The sequence below is a fragment of the Natator depressus genome, chromosome 2 (assembly GCF_965152275.1).
Source record: "Natator depressus isolate rNatDep1 chromosome 2, rNatDep2.hap1, whole genome shotgun sequence".
NCBI lineage: Eukaryota > Metazoa > Chordata > Testudines > Cheloniidae > Natator > Natator depressus.
Genome location: NC_134235.1, coordinates 265,362,491 through 265,380,735, shown reverse-complemented (window position 1 = coordinate 265,380,735; position 18,245 = coordinate 265,362,491). Strand labels below are relative to the sequence as shown.

The following is an 18,245-nucleotide window of genomic DNA, read 5'->3' as shown; positions in this document are numbered from 1 at the left end:
AGACGAGCTCCACCTAACGAAGAGAGGGAAGAGCATCTTCGCAAGCAGCCTGGCTAACCTAGTGAGGAGGGCGTTAAACTAGGTTCACCGGGGGGAGGAGACCAAAGCCCTGAGGTAAGTGGGGACGTGGGATACCGGGAGGAAGCACGAGCAGGAGAGTGCGAGAGGGGAGGGCTCCTGCCTCATACTAAGAAGGCAGGACAAACAGCAAGTTATCTCAAGTGCCTATACACAAATGCAAGAAGCCTGGGAAACAAGCAGGGAGAACTGGAAGTCCTGGCACAGTCAAGGAATTATGATGTGATTGGAATAACAGAGACTTCGTGAGATAACTCACATGACTGGAGTACTGTCATGGATGGATCTAAACTGTTCAGGAAGGACAGGCAGGCCAGAAAAGGTGGGGGAGTTGCATTGTATGTAAGAGAGCAGTATGACTGCTCAGAGCTCCGGTATGAAACTGCAGAAAAACCTGAGAGTCTCTGGATTAAGTTTAGAAGTGTGAGCAACAAGGGTGATGTCGTGGTGGGAGTCTGCTATAGACCACCGGACCAGGGGGATGAGGTGGACGAGGCTTTCTTCCAGCAACTAACGGAAGTTACTAGATCGATGGTTGTCATGGGAGACTTCAATCACCCTGATATCTGCTGGGAGAGCAATACAGGGGTGCACAGACAATCCAGGAAGTTTTTGGAAAGGGTAGGGGACAATTTCCTGGTGCAAGTGCTGGAGGAACCAACTGGGGCAGAGCTCTTCTTGACCTGCTTCTCACAAACTGGGAAGAATTAGTAGGGGAAGCAAGAGTGGATGGGAACCTGGGAGGCAGTGACCATGAGATGGTCGACTTCAGGATCCTGACACAAGGAAGAAAAGAGAGCAGCAGAATACGGACCCTGGACTTCAGAAAAGCAGACTTTGACTCCCTCAGGGAACTGATGGGCAGGATCCCCTGGGAGATTAACATGAGGGGGAAAGGAGTCCAGGAGAGCTGGCTGTATTTTAAAGAATCCTTATTGAGGTTACAGGGACAAACCATCGGGATGTGCAGAAAGAATAGTAAATATGGCAGGCGACCAGCTTGGCTTAACAGTGGAATCCTTGTGGATCTTAAACACAAAAAAGAAGCTTACAAGAAGTGGCAGATTGGACAAATGAGCAGGGAAGAATATAAAAATATTGCTCGGGCATGCAGGAGTGAAATCATAGAATCATAGAATATCAGGGTTGGAAGGGAACTCAGGAGGTCATCTAGTCCAACTCCCTGCTCAAAGCAGGACCATTCCCCAATTAAATCATCCCAGCCAGGGCTTTGTCAAGCCTGACCTTAAAAACTTCTAAGGAAGGAGATTCTACCACCTGCCTAGGTAATGCATTCCAGTGTTTCACCACCCTCCGAGTGAAAAAGTTTTTTCTAATATCCAACCTAAACCTCCCCCACTGCAACTTGAGACCATTACTTCTTGTCCTGTCATCTTCTACCACTGAGAATAGTCTAGAACCATCCTCTTTGGAACCACCTCTCAGGTAGTTGAAAGCAGCTATCAAATCCCCCCTCATTCTTCTCTTCTGCAGACTAAACAATCCCAGCTCCCTCAGCCTCTCCTCATAACTCATGTGTTCCAGACCCCTAATCATTTTTGTTGCCCTTTGCTGGACTCTCTCCAATTTTTCCACATCCTTCTTGTAGTGTGGGGCCCAAAACTGGACACAGTACTCCAGATGAGGCCTGACCAATGTCGAATAGTAGTTCCCAGGATCCTCCTTCTTCCCTTTTTTAAAGATGGGCACTACATTAGCCTTTTTCCAGTTGTCTGGGACTTCTGGACGCATACTGTTGGAGGACTGACTAGTACAAGCATCATCAGACACCAGGAGGAAGGTCCCATGGTGAGGATAAAAAAGGTGTTGGGAGGAGGCCAGGGGGAAGTAGCCCAGGGAGTTGTAGCTGTTGCACAGCTGTTCCAGGAGGCACTCTAAATAGCTGCATACCACAGGGCCCTGGGCTGGAACCTGGAGTAGAGGGCGGGCCCGGGTTCCCCCCAAACCTCTCAAGTCCTGGTCAGACACAGGAGGAGTTGACCTGGACTGTGGGTTCATGAAAATGGCCAAACTGAGGGCTGCTGTGAAACTCCAAGGGGAGCAAATCCGCCAATAAGCGCAAGACGCACCAAGGTAGAGGAGGAACTTTGTCACAGTGGATAGAAAGCTGGCTAGATTGTCGGGCTCAACGGGTAGTGATCAATGGCTCCATGTCTAGTTGGCAGCCGGTATCAAGCGGAGTGCCCCAAGGGTCGGTCCTGGGGCCAGTTTTGTTCAATATCTTCATTAATGATCTGGAGGATGGCGTGGATTGCACCCTCAGCAAGTTTGCAGATGACACTAAACTGGGAGGAGAGGTAGATACGCTGGAGGGTAGGGATACGATACAGAGGGCCCTAGACAAATTAGAGGATAGGGCCAAAAGAAATTTGATGAGGTTCAACAAGGAGAAGTGCAGAGTCCTGCACTTAGGATGGAAGAATCCCATGCACCGCTACAGACTAGGGACCGAATGGCTAGGCAGGGGTTACAGTGGATGAGAAGCTGGATATGAGTCAGCAGTGTGCCCTTGTTGCCAAGAAGGCCAATGGCATTTTGGGATGTATACGTAGGGGCATTGCCAGCAGATCGAGGGACGTGATCGTTCTCCTCTATTCAACATTGGTGAGGCCTCATCTGGAGTACTGTGTCCAGTTTTGGGCCCCACACTACAGGAAGGATGTGGAAAAATTGGAAAGAGTCTAGCGGAGGGCAACAAAAATGATTAGGGGACTGGAACACATGAGTTATGAGGAGAGGCTGAGGGAACTGGGATTGTTTAGTCTGCGGAAGAGAAGAATGAGCGGGGATTTGATAGCTGCTTTCAACTACCTGAAAGGGGGTTCCAAAAGGATGGATCTAGACTGTTCTCAGTGGTAGCTGATGACAGAACGAGGAGTAATGGTCTCAAGTTGCAGTGGGGGAGGTTTAGGTTGGATATTAGGAAAAACTTTTTCACTCGGAGGGTGGTCAAACACTGGAATGCGTTACCTAGGGAGGTGGTGGAATCTCCTTCCTTAGAAGTTTTTAAGGTCAGGCTTGACAAAGGACTGGCTGGGATGATTTAGTTGGGGATTGGTCCTGCTTTGAGCAGGGGTTTGGACTAGATGACCTCCTGAGATCCCTTCCAACCCTGATATTCTATGGTTCTATTATATTTGCCTCCAGTAAATAACTAATTAACTTAAGCTAATAAGGGATCTCTGTGTGTTTCACCGATTTCATCTTCTTAATTAATTCTAAAGTAGCTGCATGAAGAAGAACCTATTTGTGCCGTGTGCATGTTCCACCCTAATAAATAATTTTATAATTGTAATAATTGTTCAAGCTACAGAAGAATGCAGGGAAGAGTGAGCTGAAAAGGCAGGGAGAGGAGCTCTGCAGTGGGAAGTATTGGGGTGGTTTCATCATGAACCAAAACCTCCACATCCATCAATCACAGATACACAGTCCCACTCACTGTAGCATCTGAGTGCTTTACAGTCTTCAGATTCGTTATCCTCATAACACCCCTGGGAGGTAGAGCAGTGCTGCTATCCCTGTTTTACAGACTGGAAACTCAGACAGAGGCCAAATCTATTCTTGAAAGTTTCAGTAAAACTCTCCTATGTAAATGCAAAAAAGTTATTTTGCCGGTATAGCTTACATTGAGTCATTGGACAAAATAAGCTAAGCTAGTACAACTGCATCTACACTAGGACTTCTGATAGGACAAAAATGTCACAGAAAATCACAAAAGTAACGAACATCGCTATGCTGGCAAAAGCTTGCAGTGTAGACTTGGCCTAAGTCATATAGCTTAAAACCCCTTTTTGGTTACTTTGTTACCGCCTATTTAACTGAAATGACTAATAAATATTTTGTGAAAGGACTTTGTTGTTAAACATTCAACACCCCAACTGTCACAATCATTCAGTGAAAGTGGAAGGTATACACATAGTTTTTCTACCAATTTAACTGTTTTGGTTAGGGGTGTGATTTTACAGTGAAATAGCTAAATTGGTACAAACCCTAGTGTGGCACAGTTTTCCTGGCATAAAGGTGCTTATTACACTGGAATAGTTTATGAGAATTAGCACCTTTACACTGATACAATTGCATTCACCCTTTGCAGTTGTACAGCTGTAACTACACCAGTATAATGACAGGTTTCAGAGGAGCAGCCGTGCTAGTCTGTATTCGCAAAAGAAAAGGAAAGGAGTACTTGTGGCACCTTAGAGACTAACCAATTTATTTGAGCACAAGCTTTCGTGAGCTACAGCTCACTTCATCGGATGCATACTGTGGAAAATACAGTGGGGAGATTTATATAAATAGAGAACGTGAAAGAATGGGTGTTACCATACACACTGTAAGGAGCGGTTTCAGAGTAACAGCCGTGTTAGTCTGTATTCGCAAAAAGAAAAGGAGGACTTGTGGCACCTTAGAGACTAACCAATTTATTTGAGCATAAGCTTTCGTGAGCTACAGCTCACTTCATCGGATGCATACTGTGGAAACTGCAGAAGACATTATATACACACAGAGACCATGAAACAATACCTCCTCCCACCCCACTCTCCTGCTGGTAATAGCTTATCTAAAGTGATCATCAAGTTGGGCCATTTCCAGCACAAATCCAGGTTTTCTCACCCTCCGCCCGCCCCCCCCCCAAACTCACTCTCCTGCTGGTAATAGCCTATCCAAAGTGACCACTCTCCTTACAACGTGCATGAAAATCAAGGTGGGCCATTTCCAGTACAAATACAGGTTCTCTCCCCCCCCCCCTTTCCCAAAAAACACACACACACAAACTCACTCTCCTGCTGGTAATAGCTTATCCAAAGTGACCACTCTCCCTACAATGTGCATGATAATCAAGGTGGGCCATTTCCAGCACAAATCCAGGTTTTCTCACCCCCTCACCCCCATACACATACAAACTCACTCTCCTGCTGGTAATAGCTCATCCAAAGTGACCACTCTCCCTACAATGTGCAGGATAATAAAGGTGGGCCATTTCCAGCACAAATCCAGGTTTTCTCACCCCCCCCCCCCAACACACACACAAACTCACTCTCCTGCTGGAAAAGGGGGGGGGGTGAGAAAACCTGTATTTGTACTGGAAATGGCCCACCTTGATTATCATACACATTGTGAAGAGAGTGGTCACTTTGGATGGGCTATTACCAGCAGGAGAGTGAGTGTGTGTGTGTGTGGGGGGGGCGGAGGGTGAGAAAACCTGGATTTGTGCTGGAAATGGCCCAACTTGATGATCACTTTAGATAAGCTATTACCAGCAGGAGAGTGGGGTGGGAGGAGGTATTGTTGGTCTCTGTGTGTATATAATGTCTTCTGCAGTTTCCACAGTATGCATCCGATGAAGTGAGCTGTAGCTCACGAAAGCTCATGCTCAAATAAATTGGTTAGTCTCTAAGGTGCCACAAGTACTCCTTTTCTTTTTACTGTAAGGAGAGTGATCACTTAAGGTGAGCTATTACCAGCAGGAGAACGGGGGGCAGGAAAAAACCTTTTGTAGTGATAATCAAGGTGGGCCATTTCCAGCAGTTGACAAGAACATCTGAGGAACAGTGGGACACAAATGGACACAAATCAGACATCAAGAATTATAATATTCAAAAACCAGTTGGAGAACACTTCAATCTCTTTGGTCACTCGATTACAGACCTAAAAGTTGCAATTCTTCAACAAAAAAGCTTCAAAAACAGACTCCAACGAGAGACTGCTGAATTGGAATTAATTTGCAAACTGGATATAATTAACTTAGGCTTGAATAGAGACTGGGAGTGGATGGGTCATTACACAAAGTAAAACTATTTCCCCATGTTTATCCCCCCCCAACCCCCCACTGTTCCTCAGACATTCTTGTCAACTGCTGGAAATGGCCCACCTTGATTATCACTACAAAAGGTCCTCCCCTCCCCCGCACTCTCCTGCTGGTAATAGCTCACCTTAAGTGATCACTCTCCTTACGGTGTGTATGGTTACACCCATTCTTTCATGTTCTCTATGTATATAAATCTCCCCACTGTATTTTCCACTGAATGCATCCGATGAAGTGAGCTGTAGCTCACGAAAGCTTATGCTCAAATAAATTTGTTAGTCTCTAAGGTGCCACAAGTACTCCTTTTCTTTACACCAGTATAGTTAAAGTGGTACACGTTTTTATGTGTAGATAAGCCCTCAAACACCTCCTTTCCCCAGAAAGTTCTCCAGCAAAATCAGAGAAATCTGACTTGAAATTCCTGATGTTAAAGTTAAAAAACAAGCTGACCCCTTACCTCTGTTCCATATCTGGAAAGAAGCAGAATGATGTTCTCATATCACATGAGGATGATGAACTACTCTTCAGACCATTAGTAACTAGGGAGGATGTTAAACAATATCTACTAGGAATAAACATTTTTAAATCAACTGGTATAGATTGCTTGCACCCAAAAGTCCTAAAAGAGTTGTCTGAGGGTACCTCTGGCCCACTAATGTTAATTTTCAATAAATCTTGAAATATTGGGGAAATTCCAGAAGATTGGAAGATTGCTGATGTATCATGTCAATATTCCAAAATGCATGTGGGATGACCCACATAATTATAAGAGAGTTAGTCTGACATCAATCTCAGGCAAAATAATGGGAAAACTGATACAGGATTCAATCTATAAAAAATGGGAATATAATTAATGCCAATCAGGATTTGGAAGTAAATATATTTATATTATTATTATTAATAATACTATTATTATTTTATAAAATCACTGCTGATTAAAGTTGTAGATGACACAAAGACTGGCTGACTGATAAATAATTTCGAGGACAGGGCAGTCATACAGAGCGATCTGAATCATTTGGTAAGCTGGGCCCATTCATACAAAATGTATTCTACAGCAGTCATACACGGACCATTCCTACAGAATGGGGGACTGTATTTTGGAGAACAGTGACTGAAAAAGATCTAGGGATTATAATGGACAAATTCCTCAACATGAGTTCCTAATACAATATTGTGGAAAAATGGATCAATGCAATCCCTGGATGTATAAACAGCGAGTAGTGAACTGAAGTGGGAGGTTTCAGAGTAGCAGCCGTGTTAGTCTGTATTCGCAAAAAGAAAAGCAAGACTTGTGGCACCTTAGAGACTAACCAATTTATTTGAGCATAAGCTTTCATGAGCTACAGCTCACTTCATCGGATGCATTCAGTGGAAATGAATGCATCTGATGAAGTGAGCTGTAGCTCACGAAAGCTTATGCTCAAATAAATTTGTTAGTCTCTAAGGTGCCACAAGTACTCCTTTTCTTTTTTTGAAGTAGGGAGATGATTACTGTATCCAGTTCTGGTATCCACATTTTAAAAAAGATGTTGTAAACTTGGAGAGGGTACAGAAAAGAGCCACAAAAATTATTTGAGCACTGGAAAAAAAAAAAAAAGCTTTACATTAGAGATTTAAAGAGCTCAATTTGTTTATCTTATTAAAAAGAAGATCAAAAGGTGACTTGATTATCGTATATGAGTACCTTCATGGCAAGACAATACCAGGTAGTAAAGAGCTATTTAGTCTAGTGGAGAAAGCAGAACAAGAATGAATGGCTGGAAGTTAAAGCCAGACAAAATCAAATTAGAAATAAGGCACAAATTTTTCATAGAGAGAGTGATTAACTATTGGAACAAACCAGCAAGGGAAGTGGTGGATTTTCTATCTCTTGATGTCTTTACATCAAGATTGGATGCCTTTCTAGAAGGTATTTTTCAGTCAAACACACATTATTGGGCTCAATACAAAGGTAACTGGGTGAAATTCTATGGCCCGTGTTAAATAGGATGTCAAACTAGATAATCTAATGGTGCCTTCTGACCTTAAAAATCTATTAATATCTACTCCCATAGAGCATGCTCTGTGACAATGTATCCAGCTCAGACTGCATTCTCAGAGTGTAGCATGTGATTCCATGCCCCTCGTACTGCATATTCACATATACCATGATACTTTAAATGCTTCACTCTTGTGCCAGTACCTTGTTGTCCAGTGCTGTGATCTCCTGCTGATTGGCTGTTGAGAGGAGAAAGCTACTCATCTGTCCTTTTAAGGGATCTTCAACTTCCACGTCAATGTCATAACACGCCGTCTTTTTCTGGTCATTGGGGTCAACACTATGGAGAAGATAACAACAGAACCTTGAATTCCACTCTAAGTGTTAGGCCCACTTGGGTCCAAGTTTTTAGCAGAATCTGCTGAGACTTCTTCCAGACCTAACTAGGAAGGAATGGGAATAACAGAGCTTCTTCTGTGGCACTCACAAACGCTTCAGGTCCCAACATCTCCTAGTAGGAGGCACTGTAGGGAGCAGGGCAGGATGGGAGCTCCCAGCTACTCCAGTCTTCCCAGGAGTGCTGGCTTTGGGGAAAGCTCAGTATTCCAGCAGGATGTGTTGCAGGGGATAGTGAAAGGTACCTTTTTAGAAAGAACAGATCATCCGGTGTTTAGGGTTCTAGCCGAGGACTAGTGAGACACAGATTCAACTCCCTGCTCCACTACTCACATCTTCTTTGACTTTGGGCAAAACACTTAGTCTTTCTGTACTTCAACTTCCCATCTGTAACATGGGAATAACAACATTTCCTAAGGGAAGGGAGGGGGTTATGAGGATAAATTCATGAAAGTTCATGAGGTACTAGAGTAATGGCATCTGTGGAAGTATCCCACATAAAAATAATCTATCAGGGTCCTGGTTTGGCAGAAAATGGAGGACTGGTTTGGTTGGAAACATCTGTGGGGCAAAGAGGGAAATGGCTCATACTTCCTTTGTTGTGGGAAACCCAGGCAGTGCTGGGCTGGCCGGCACACTTACCTGATGATGTGGTTTATAACTATGGGGTCTGGAGGCAGCAGCAGGTTAGTGAGTCTCTGAGGAATTTCAGAAAATTTTAGCCGTGGACAGTCGAAGATCTAAACAAGGTGAAAGGTTTGTTAATATCCCTGGGAAAAAAAACTACCTTGCAATTGAACAGGAAGGTGAGAAATCAAGGGCTCAAAAGTCAGGTAATTCTGAAAGCTTATCTCTAGCTCTGCCCATCCCGGCCCGGGCATTCTTTATATTAACACTGCTTTCCTGATAAATTCCGAAGTCACTTACCAGTCTGGCTGGATGCTGATGGGGTGGGCAGCATCCCCGCTTTAGCCTAGCAGCTGTAGCAAACAGCTCATTATAATGTTAGAAGGTTAAGGTGTGACTAGATCAGTCTATAATTACCTACATATGGAACAAATATTTGATAATGGGCTGATTAATCAAGAAAAGATATAACAAGATCCAATAGCTGGAACTTGAAACTAGACAAATTAAGGCTGGAAATAAGGTGTACATTTTTAACAGTGGGGGTAATTAATCACTGGAACAATTTACCAAAGGTTGTGGTAGATTCTCCATCACTGGCAATTTTTTAATGAAAGATTAGATGTTTTTTAAAAGACCCTGCATAGTTCAAACAGGAATTATTTCGGGTAAGTTCTATGGCCTGTGTTATGCAATGGGGTTCAAAAATAATTAGATTAGTTCATGGAGGAAAGGTCCATTAATGGCAATTAGTCAAGATGATCAGGGATGCAATTCCATGCTCTTGGTGCCCTAAACCTCTGACTGCCAGATGGTGCGACTGGACAACAAGGGATGGATCACTTGATAATTGCCCTGTTCTTTTCACTCTCTTTGAAACACATGGCATTGGCCACTGTCAGAAGACAGAATAGTGGCCTAGACAGACCATTGGTCTGACCCAGTATGGGCATTCTTATGTTCTTATTCTTATGTAGCAGGTCAGACTAAATGATCAGAGTGGTCCCTTCCGGCCTTAGAATCTATGTCAATATAGTTCAGGGATTCCCAAACTTAGCTCGCGGCTTGTTCAGGGTAAGCCCCTGAACCGCGAGATGCTTTATTTACCTGAGCGTCTGCAGGTATGGCTGCTCCAGCTCCCAGTGAATCATAGAATCATAGAATATCAGGGTTGGAAGGGACCTCAGGAGGTCATCTAGTCCAACTCCCTGCTCAAAGCAGGACCGATCCCCAATTAAATCATCCCAGCCAGGGCTTTGTCAAGCCTGACCTTAAAAACTTCTAAGGAAGGAGAGTCCACCACCTCCCTAGGTAACGCATTCCAGTGTTTCACCACCCTCCGAGTGAAAAAGTTTTTCCTACTATCCAACCTAAATCTCCCCCACTGCAACTTGAGACCATTACTCCTTGTTCTGTCATCTGCTACCACTGAGAACAGTCTAGATCCATCCTCTTTGGAACTCCCTTTCAGGTAGTTGAAAGCAGCTATCAAATCCCCCCTCATTCTTCTCTTCCGTAGACTAAACATCCCCAGTTCCCTCAGCCTCTCCTCATAACTCATGTTATCAGTGGCCGCAGTTCGCCATTCCCAGCCAATGGGAGCTGTGGGAAGCAGCAGGAAGTGGTGGCCCAGCCTGCGCCACTTCCCGCAGCTCCCATTGGCCGGGAACAGTGAACCGCAGCCACTGGGAGGTGCAAGCGGCCATACCTGTGGACGCTCAGGTAAACAAAGTGTCTCGCGGCCCGCCAAGGGCTTACCCTGAACAAGCCGTGAACCAAGTTTGGGAACCCCTGATATAGTCAATATAGTGAAATCCAGTCGATATAGAGTACTTGGACTTTCAGAAAGCCTTTGACATGGCCTTCACCAAAGCCTTTGATTACTGGGTCAGACCAATGGTCCATCTAAACCAGTATCCTAACTTTGGACAGTGCTTCAGAGGGAATGGACAGAACAGGACTGTGACACATGACCAGAAATTTATCTTGCAGGATAAATTACTCAAATTCAACCCTTAAAGGCATATGGGGAGATAATGTTTGTGTTTTTGTGCATTTACATATATATTGGTAGTGGCCAACAATGTAATCAAATAGCCCCTGTCTATGCTGTATTCTGTTAATTCAGAGATCGAAAGGACATCTTAACATTTAAATGAATTGTAAACATAGGATATCACTGTATTCATCTCTCTTTGAAATGTACAGCAAATCATTTATGAATGGTGGAAAAACAGGCAATTGCCTTATGTTAATCTGTGTGGATAATTACCGGCGATGCTTAGGAAATGGGTCCACTTCAAAGTTCCCATGAGTGCCTATTGTTGGCTGAAGGACTCCGAGTTGCACAAGAAGGCCTGAAACTGTATAAAGATGTTTGGGTCCCAATCCTTTTTATCTCAGATCTGCTTGAGGCTTCACGCAGTGGAAGCCTAAGCCATAAGGACTGAGATCCCAGTCCTGACTGGACTGCCCTGGATATAAACATTGGACTATAACCTATGAACTATTTCGAAAAGAACTCTTTGCATCTATAAAACTCATCATCTCTGCTATGAATCTGAATCTCAAGATTGTACTCAAGTCTGTATGTATACTGATCTTTTAACCATATTCTCTTTTCTTTTTAAATACATTTTAGTTTCTTTAATAAGAATTGGCTGTAAGCATGTATTTGGGTAAGATCTGGAAAAGTGATTAACCTGGGAGGTAATGAGTCCGATCCTTTAGGATTGGTAGAACTTTTTTATATGATGAATAAGATTTTCAGTAATCCTCATCATATTTGACCTGGGTATCTTGGGGAGGCCTGAGGCTGGGTTACTTTAAGGGAACTGTGTTGCTGGCTTCTGGGTAGCCAGTAAGGTATTGTAGAAGCTGTTTTGTGCTGGCTTGGTAAATCTAAGTATTGGAATATTCACCCGCTTTGGGGATTGTCTGACCCATTCTTTGCAGTTCACCCTAATTGAGTGACCACAGTTGGCTCCCCTGGGACTCCGGTCACAAGGACAATTTCAAGTGATCCATTTCCTGTCATCCAGTCCCAGCTTCTGGCAGTTGGAGGTTTAGGGACACCCAGAGCATGGGGTTGCGTCCCTGACCATCTTGGCTAATAGCCATTGAGGGACCTATTCTTTATGAACTTATCTAATTCTTTTTCCTAACCCAGTTATATTTTTGGCCTTCACAACATCCCCTGGCAATGAGTTCCATGGGTTGACTGTGTATCGTGCACCTTTTCTCTGTTTTAAACCTGCTGCCTATTAATTTCATCAGGTGATCCCTAGTTCTTGTGTTAGATGAAAGGGTAAATAACACTTTCCTATTCACTTTCTCCATACCGTTTATGACTGTAAAAACCTCTGTCATATCCCTCCCTTAGTTGTCTCTTTTCTAAGATGAACAGACTTAATCTTTTTAATCTCTCCTCATATGGAAGCTGTTCCATACCCCTAATCATTTTTGTTGTGTTTCTCAGCACCTTTTCCAATTATAATATATCATTCTGGAGTTGAGGTATCCAGAACCGCACACAGTATTCAACTTGTGGGTGTACCATGGATTTATATAGAGGCATTATGATATTTTCTGTTTTATTATCTATCCCTTTCCTAATGGCTCCTTTGACTGCTGCTTCACATTGTTTTCAGAGAACTATTGATGCTGCTGCCAAGATCTCTTTCTTGAGTGGTAACAGCTAATTTAGACCCCACCATTTTGTATATATAGCTGGGATTATTTTTTCCAATATGTATTACTTTGCATTTATCTACATTGAATTTAATCTGCCATAGTTCACAGCTCCCTGAATTCTGCCTTCTTCCTCCTCAGAAAGTGGAACCATAAGGGCCCCTATATTCAGCTGCTGCCCAACATGCCCATGGAGGGGGGTGTATTAACATTTCCATCCATTATTATATATTATAATAACCAGAAACAGCAAGAGGTTTAAGAACTTTAAAAAACAGACAAAGGCCATTTAAGAACAGAAAATAATAGAGGATTTTTAAAAAGTAATGAATATGGTTTGGAATATTCCACTTATGCATGTCGCCACCTTGCAAACTACCTGATTCAATCACTGGATTCCATCACATCCTCTCTTCTATCATTTGTCACAATCACTTGTTCAATCTTGTTTTTAACTACCTTGTGTGCCCTTTGGAGCATGGACCATTTCTCCCCATACACTAAAAGCTTCTAGAAGTTGTAATAATCAGTGGCTATTCAGCAAACTGAACTTTTACATTAAGGGCTTTGAAGAACTCTCTTCCTTCATAACAACCCCACCCACTAAAAATATCTTCCCCTGGATTGTTAATCTGGTCTGTAGCCTTGGGATCCGCTCAGACTCTGCATGGAACCTAGATACCCAAATAGCCACAGTGGCAAAAAACATCAGCTTCCATCTGCAGCTGGCCAGATGATTTGTCTCATTCCATCACATTGTGATCCACCCTTTCATAACTTCTCGGCTTAACTACTGCAATTCTCTATGTCCAGGAATGAAGCCCTATGGTTTTAGGAAGCTTCAACTAATCAGAATGCAGCAGCCCAGATGCTTAGTGACATTCTCAGCAGCACGGAGTACCCCCAACAGTACTTTTCTCCGCACTGAGTCCGATTCCAGGTGTCTACCTTGATATTCAAAGCTGTACATGGGACGGCCCTGGCTCCCCTGAGACACCCCTCTTTCATCATGACCCCAAATTCACACCACTGCTACCTTTCAACAAGACTCATGACTGTAAGAGACAGAACCATCCCAGGAACCAGACCAAAACTATGGAACTCCCTGCCATATGAAATAAGAATGGCCGCCAATCCCACCTCTTCATTCACTCTGCTTTCCTGCAATAACACCTTCCTCAAACCAACACTACTGTGTTACCATAGTTCAGAACAAACCTTAAATCCCCTTGTTGCTAGCAAGAAAAGGAGGGAGGGAGACTGAGATAGATCAACGTTGTTATTCTTACTCTCACTTACATACTACGATGATGGGTGCCAATACAAGAACCTGGATAGATTAAGGGCACTGATGGGTTAAGTTTTTTCCTTAACAATGTCGCTACACTGAACATGCTACTACTGCTCTCTTAAACAATGCCTCAGAAAGCCAGATAAAAAACATTACCTTGCAGGCAACCAGCTCCCAAATGTGCAGGCTCATGGGTTTGCATCTCATTTACACTAAGGCCACTGAACACTGCTCTGGCAATATAAAGGTGTCTTGGAGGGGGCAAAAAAGTAAACCTACAAGTGAATATAATTATTCACTTAAAGGTCCCTTTATACTTTAAGAGTGGTGTAAAGAGGTCATAGTATAAATGAAAATGTCCTCAGATCTTTAAAAATACAGAACCAAGTTAAGAAATTTATCTTTAGCCTTAGATCAAAGTAAGAGGTAAAATTTTCAAAAGTGACCTAGGTACTTAGGAGGAAGTCCCACTGAGTTTCAATGGGATTCAGGCTTCAAGTACTCAAGTCACTTTTAAAAATGAGACTTAAGAGCTATTGGAAATTTTACCCAATATCTCTGAAATAGGGTAAGTTCAAAGTGTCTAAACATTTAAGGTTTTGGGTTACAGAAATATTAAATTTCTGATTGGGATATAGTGGGACAAAGACAAATGTGCCTTTCATGTTCAAATAATTTTAAATAGTAGCTGAAATAATTTTGTTCAAACTTTCAAAAAACAAAAAGTCCTCTTTGGGTTGAGTCACTTCAACTGGAAAAAGAATGATGAGCAACTCAAAATGGAGAGTTAGAAAGGAAGCTAAGAATAAAGCTTTAATTACCTTGTGCCTATTAAAATATTCATAATTTATTTCTCCCATAACTGAAAGATGAAATGATCTTTCCCTGAGGTGCTTACAAACTAAGTTAGACGTGATGTACATAGATAGAAACAAGGAGGGCAGGGGGAATTGGAGTTAACACCCATAAGACAACATTACTCAGCCCTGGTCTACACTGGGGGCGGGAGGTGCGGGGGCATTGATCTAAGTTATGCAACGTAGCTGAAGTTGACATACTTAGATCGACTTACCGTGGTGTCTTCACCACGGTGAGTCAACTGCTGCTGCTCCCCCATCGACTCTGCCTGCGCCTCTCACGGCACTGGAGTACAAGGAGTCGACGGGAGAGCACTCGGGGGGTCGACTTATCGCATCTAGACTAGACGCAATAAATTGATCCTCGCTGGATCAATCGCTGCCCACCAATCCGGTGGGCAGTGAAGACATACCCTGAACGAGGGTACTGCATGGTGTGATGGAGAGAAAAGGGTGAGGATTCTTTTTAATGCATGGCTTGGTTGGTTAATTTCACATGGGTGTCATAGCAGAAATGGGTCTTGAGGAGATAACTGTTCAAATCATTACATAGCGATCACAAGTGAAATCTTACCAGTTACTGCAAATCTAGGAGAAAATTGCCCTTCAAGAGACATATGGCATGTCCTTCCACTTCTGCCAGACTGGAGGAGTCTGTGTATAACCAACCTGAAGAAGAGCTGTGTAGATCGAACACTTGTCCCTTTCATCAACAGAAGTTGGACCAATAAAAAGCATTACCTCACTCACTTTGTCCCTATAATCAACCATTCAGAATTAGTAGGTTATATTGTAAGACTGGTATAAAATGGTAATTAGAAAAGCTTTGATTCATGAGTCAGAGCTGTACAAAGCAATTAATACAGAATACAGAAAAGCAAGAAAAATTCTTTCCAGCACTGCAAAGTAGGAGGAAGAACTACGTGGGTATGTGACTCTGGGGGCTTTGTCTACACTGCAAAATAAAGGTATGCAAAGAGTGTTTGTCTCATTGGTGGTAGTGCCTGCTGACAGCCATGCGGAACTGAAGAAATTCAGAGAATTATAAAAGGAAACTTTTATTCAGTACCTCCTGCCCATTCAAGAAACAGCCAGGTGCTAGTCCCAAACTTTTAAGAGATCTTGCTATCAATAGGGAGTTACCTGCTGGAAGTATTTGTCACAGTTGATGTATTCCTTATCATGGGAGTCTTGCAGTTTGTTTGTTTTGATGTACTGCCAGAGGGCCTGGATAATTGCTGATCGGGTCTGTGTGTGTATTCCCAACAAACGGGCCAGTCGTGGGTCCAATTTAAACTGTGGAGGCTACAGCAGAGAGAGAGACAGAAACAGACAGACAGAAAGATGCACAGGGTTGAGGTGAGTTTTGTTTTTAATTTTTTAGTGAATTTGTTCCTTATAAAAGGTGGCAGACTCAAGTAATCAAGGCAGCAAAAGTGCAAGCTGCCCAAGAAGTGTGCCTCAACCCTGCCCTGGAAGAACAATATTTAAGGGTGAAAGGAATGTTCAGTCCCTGTGGAACTCTTGGCCGATGTGTTGAGCCTACCAACAAGGGGACCAATCAGTACCAATTTTGATCATGGCTTTTGTAATGTGGGGACAAGAAACTGGACTGAGAACCACCAATATTAATTCATATAAGAAGGCCACTAAATAGCCATCAGAGGGTAACAACTTTTCATCACTATTGATCCAGTCCAAATTTGAATCAGGGATCTACGATCTAGAAAGTCCCATTAGCAGTCACCTAAGATATCCAGCCTCCTAGCTAAAATGAGTTATAAATAGACCAGGGCAAACAACTGACTTTTTGATTCAGCGAGCAAACCAAAAAAAATTAGAATATTTGGCTCATTTTCAAAAATTTTCAGAATTTGTCAGCAAATTGAAAGTGTGTGTCTGTCCATCCCTTATAAACTTTAGTCTAGTGTTAGGGCATTTGTATAGGATCTGGGAGATCCACATTTGAATCCCCACTCTGAAACAGGAACTTGAATTCAACTCTCTCTGCCTTCTAGGTGAGCATCCCAACAACCAGACTAGAAGTTATTCTGTTCTCACTCATGCCTGCTGATGCTTATACACTTTGTATAAATACTTAAATATTCTTTAGGGCAGAGACTTGAACTCAGCTCTCCTCCCTCCCGGGTGAGTGATTCAGCCACCAGGCTATGCATAAATACTTAAATATTCATTGGGTAGAAAGAAAGAAAGAAAGAAAGAAAGAAAGAAAGAAAGAAAGAAAGAAAGAAAGAAAGAAAGAAAGAAAGAAAGAAAGAAAGAAAGAAAAGGAATGACTCTATGACCTGGTGATTAATACACTCATCTGAGAGGTAGGAGACATGGATTCAAACCCCTCTGAATCAGGCAGAGAGAAATCTCAATATGCAAATATGCTTTGAATCGTTCCCTCTCATATCCAGCCCCTGACACAAGCTACTCACAGAATTTCCAGAGTCTCTGCACCCAAAGGTACAGCATGCCCCTGTTTGCCAGTTTTACCTTAAACCATAGCTCCTGTAAAGTACATAGCACTTGTGAGCACTTATAACAAAAGAAGGTTTATTTAAGAAAGAATAAAGATTTAACTAGAAACAAGAGTGGTGGAAAAAAACGGTTACTCACCTTCTCGTAACTGTTGTTCTTTGAGATGTGTTGTTCATGTCCATTCCAATCAGATGTGTGCGCATGCACATTCACAATAGCTGGAAGATTTTTGCCCTAGCAGCAACCATAGGGTCGGCCTGGGCGCTCCCTGGTGTCGCACCTTCATGGCCTCCAATATAGAGGCCGACTCTACGCCCCCTCAGTTCCTTCTTGCCGACTACTCCGACAGAGGAGTAGGAGGGTGGGTATTGGAATGGACATGAACAACACAGCTCGAAGAACAAGTCACAAGAAGGTGAGTGTTGTAAGTAGCTACCGGTGTGGTGCTCTGGTCTTGTTCGATGATGATAACAGTCGGCTGCGTGCGTGTTCCCTCTGTGTGCTGCCCCAGCTCTGCACAGATAGCTAACACAGCAGACCCTGAGAGCACCCCCAAAAACCACAGACTCTTGTAAGGTACAAAGGAACCCGAGCCAGGTTTATTGTCAAACAAAGCACAGTAATAGTTCCCTATAGACTCTACAGGGCATACTACGAATTTGTGCTCCCTGGCAATGGACACAGCTAAGTCAGTGGCAGGACACTCCACTGCCCCCTAGGCTGGACAAAGGTGTGCACTCCTGAACCTACTTTTATACAGTGGCAGGACAGATTACTCATCATAGTTCAAACGAATCTATCCATCATGTTGTCTTTTTGACCCTGTCTTTAAGATGCACCTGCCTGTTCCTTGTTATGTCTGTGGAGCGTTCTGATGCCGTCTTGGCACAAGTTCCTCTCATTAGCACTCATGTGTGTGTGCACGTGCTTCTAACAACCTTTTCTTGCCAACTTCTGTGAGTGGGACCTGCCTCTGGCTCACAGCCCAGCTTTGCTTAACACTGCCTGGAAGTA

At 43.2% G+C, this 18,245-nt stretch overlaps 1 protein-coding gene across 9 annotated transcripts in view; it reads right to left on the bottom strand.

Moving 5' to 3' along the window:
- Positions 1-18,245, bottom strand: part of SMARCD3 (SWI/SNF related BAF chromatin remodeling complex subunit D3) — a 245,590-nt gene that overhangs the window by 35,998 nt on the left and 191,347 nt on the right. For all 9 annotated transcript variants that reach the window (XM_074946671.1, XM_074946669.1, XM_074946670.1 and 6 more), the window contains 3 exons: positions 15,888-16,049; positions 8,922-9,019; positions 8,088-8,223 (listed from right to left, as the gene is read on the bottom strand). In XM_074946671.1, coding sequence (XP_074802772.1) covers positions 8,088-8,223; positions 8,922-9,019; positions 15,888-16,049 — 396 coding nt within the window. The remainder of the gene's footprint in view (positions 1-8,087; positions 8,224-8,921; positions 9,020-15,887; positions 16,050-18,245) is intronic.